The following is a 2,421-nucleotide window of genomic DNA, read 5'->3' as shown; positions in this document are numbered from 1 at the left end:
ATACCACAAGACCAGCTCTGGCTTCAGTAGCCCCTACCTGGGGATGCTGGTGAGGTAGGTCATGACATTCTGGAACTCCTTGTCCGGGATCTCGCTGAAGGCTGGGTAGTCAGGGAAGGTGATGACTGGGCTTCCGTCCTGTCCCCGCCCACCTGAGGAGGAAAAGGGGCAGAGAGTCAGCAGAACCTCTGCATCCTAGCTGTCTTCAACAGAGCCACAGGGACTTCTTGGACACACTGGGTGTTTCAATTAACTCTCATCAAAGAAGCTTATCTTTGTGGCAAACGGGGACCATCACAGAAAACCACAGCTGCACACATGCAGAGATGAAAGGATTGTGGGAGCCAAACCCTTAGTGGATTCTTTTACATCACACTTCCTGCATCCATGGCTCAGGGAACATCATGGAAGTGGGGGTGGAAGGATTTTAAGAGCTAGGAANCTAGGAATTCTGCTGTGAAACAGTTTTTCCTAGAAATGGCTGCATAAACATGACCAGAACAACAGCAATACCAATGGGCATGCTAANACGAGGGAGGGGAGATTTCATGGGGTCTCAGCCCCAGACAAAGAACCACAGGTCAGTAATGGCTGCTGGGAGAAGGAGAGTTGGCCTCCCCCAGGAATGAGCTCCTTACTGGTCGCCCAGCACAGGGCTGCCAGCCTTGAAACCATAGCACACAGCCAACAGAAACGGACTCAGCAGGTTCTCTTTATGTAAGTGTGTGTACATACACACATATGTGACAAATATAATCAAATGGAAGGGGTTNTCAACTTGAGACCAGAAAAGATCCACAGGTCTGTGGGTGTGGGAGAACANTAGAGAGGAAATGGCAGGGTACAAGTGATCTGAAGGGAATGAGAAAAATGGTGGGGAGCTGGGGGTGGGGGGAGACAGAGATAGAGATAGCAGTGAGGAGGAGATGGCTGAAAAGCCACAAGAAAACGTGCTACCAACTTAACTGAAACTGCACATAGTACACATCTGTGTGTGCATTTACAGCTTAAATGAACTCTTCCCATCTGGCAGACAATGCTCCCCACGAGAGCCACAGAGTTAACAAAACACCAACACTAGGCATGAAAAGCTCCCTTTTGCAGGCATCCAAGGGCCCACTGAAGGGCATCCTGGGCTACAGTGAGGACCAGGTCNTCTCCTGTGACTTCAGCAGCGACTCCCACTCCTCCACCTTTGATGCTGGGGCTGGCATCAGTGACAACTTTGTAAAGCTCACTTCCTGGTATGATGATGACTATGGCTACAGCAACAGGGTGGTAGATCTCATGGCCTACATGGCTCCAAGGAGTAAGAAACCCTGGCCCACCCACCCCAGCAAGGACACGGAGAGGGAGAGAGAGGCCCTCAGTTGCTGAGGGGTCCCTGAGCATCTCCCTCACAATTTCCATCCCAGATGCCCATAAAAACAGGAGGGGCTAGGCAGCCCTCTCTACTCTCTTGCATATCATCAATAAAGTTTGCTGCACCAACAAAAAGAAAGAAAAAAAAGAAAGGAAGAAAGAAAGAAAGAGAGAGAGAGAGAAAGAAGAAGAAAAGCTCTCTTTTGAGCTGTTGGTCAGGGTTGTCCAAGAGACTCCCAAAACACTGTAAGCCATTGCTGTTGCTGTCGGCTGCCCCCTAGGTGAAAGGTAAGTTCCCACTATGGNGACACCATGTTCTTTAGACACAGGAGTCCAGGGGACTTGAGCTGGAAGTGACCTGAGCTTCTCCCTGAAGACTAGCNTTCATGGTNCCAGAAGGTGTAATGTAAATTTCTAAGGGAAGTTCCACCCAGATGAGAGCCTATGAACCATAACGGTCTAACATGGCACCATACATAAACTTAGGGGTGCAGTGGTGGCATGCACTCCTGGGGTGACCAGCAGCTCTCTAATTGGACTTAGGCTCATTTAACAAGAAGAAAACCGTGCTGGTGTTGAAAAACTAGCCAACAACCTAGGGTTAGTAAAGTCATGGACCTTGGAGAAGAACATTTAACTACCATTTACTAAACAAGTGCAATTCCTAAAAACATTCTAAATATTTATCCTTAGACAAGTAGAGTTCTCACCCTTCATCAAAGAAACATCGCTTTGCAACAGACAGAGAGAATTACAGAAGGCCACAACTGAGCAAAACGCAGAGAGCAGAGATAGTGTGGAGCCCAGTCCCAACTGACACACCTACAACACAANTCCTTACTCAAGGCCAGGCATCACTGCCAAAGGGGGAGGAAAGAGGGTAATCCCAGAAAAACAGGGATTTTTTTGTGATACCGTGTCTCCTAGAAATGTCAAAAAGACTACACTCATGAAGTCTCATCAACATGGCTGCTTAAGCAAGGCCCGAACAGTGATGACACCAAGGACACGCTAACGTGAAGCAGGGAGAGCACGGAGCCTCAATCTTAGACAGAGCAC

At 48.5% G+C, this 2,421-nt stretch overlaps 1 protein-coding gene across 1 annotated transcript in view; it reads right to left on the bottom strand.

Annotated features, from left to right (window-relative positions):
• Positions 1–2,421, bottom strand: part of Mcf2l (MCF.2 cell line derived transforming sequence like) — a 148,768-nt gene that overhangs the window by 49,629 nt on the left and 96,718 nt on the right. Inside the window, exon 4 of the mRNA XM_029480661.1 lies at positions 38–152. Within this exon, the coding sequence (XP_029336521.1) occupies positions 38–152 (115 nt within the window). The remainder of the gene's footprint in view (positions 1–37; positions 153–2,421) is intronic.

This window comes from Mus caroli, chromosome 8 (assembly GCF_900094665.2).
Source record: "Mus caroli chromosome 8, CAROLI_EIJ_v1.1, whole genome shotgun sequence".
Taxonomy (NCBI): Eukaryota; Metazoa; Chordata; class Mammalia; order Rodentia; family Muridae; genus Mus; species Mus caroli.
The sequence above is the reverse complement of the archived record's forward strand: the minus strand, read 5'-3'. Positions and strand labels throughout refer to the sequence as shown.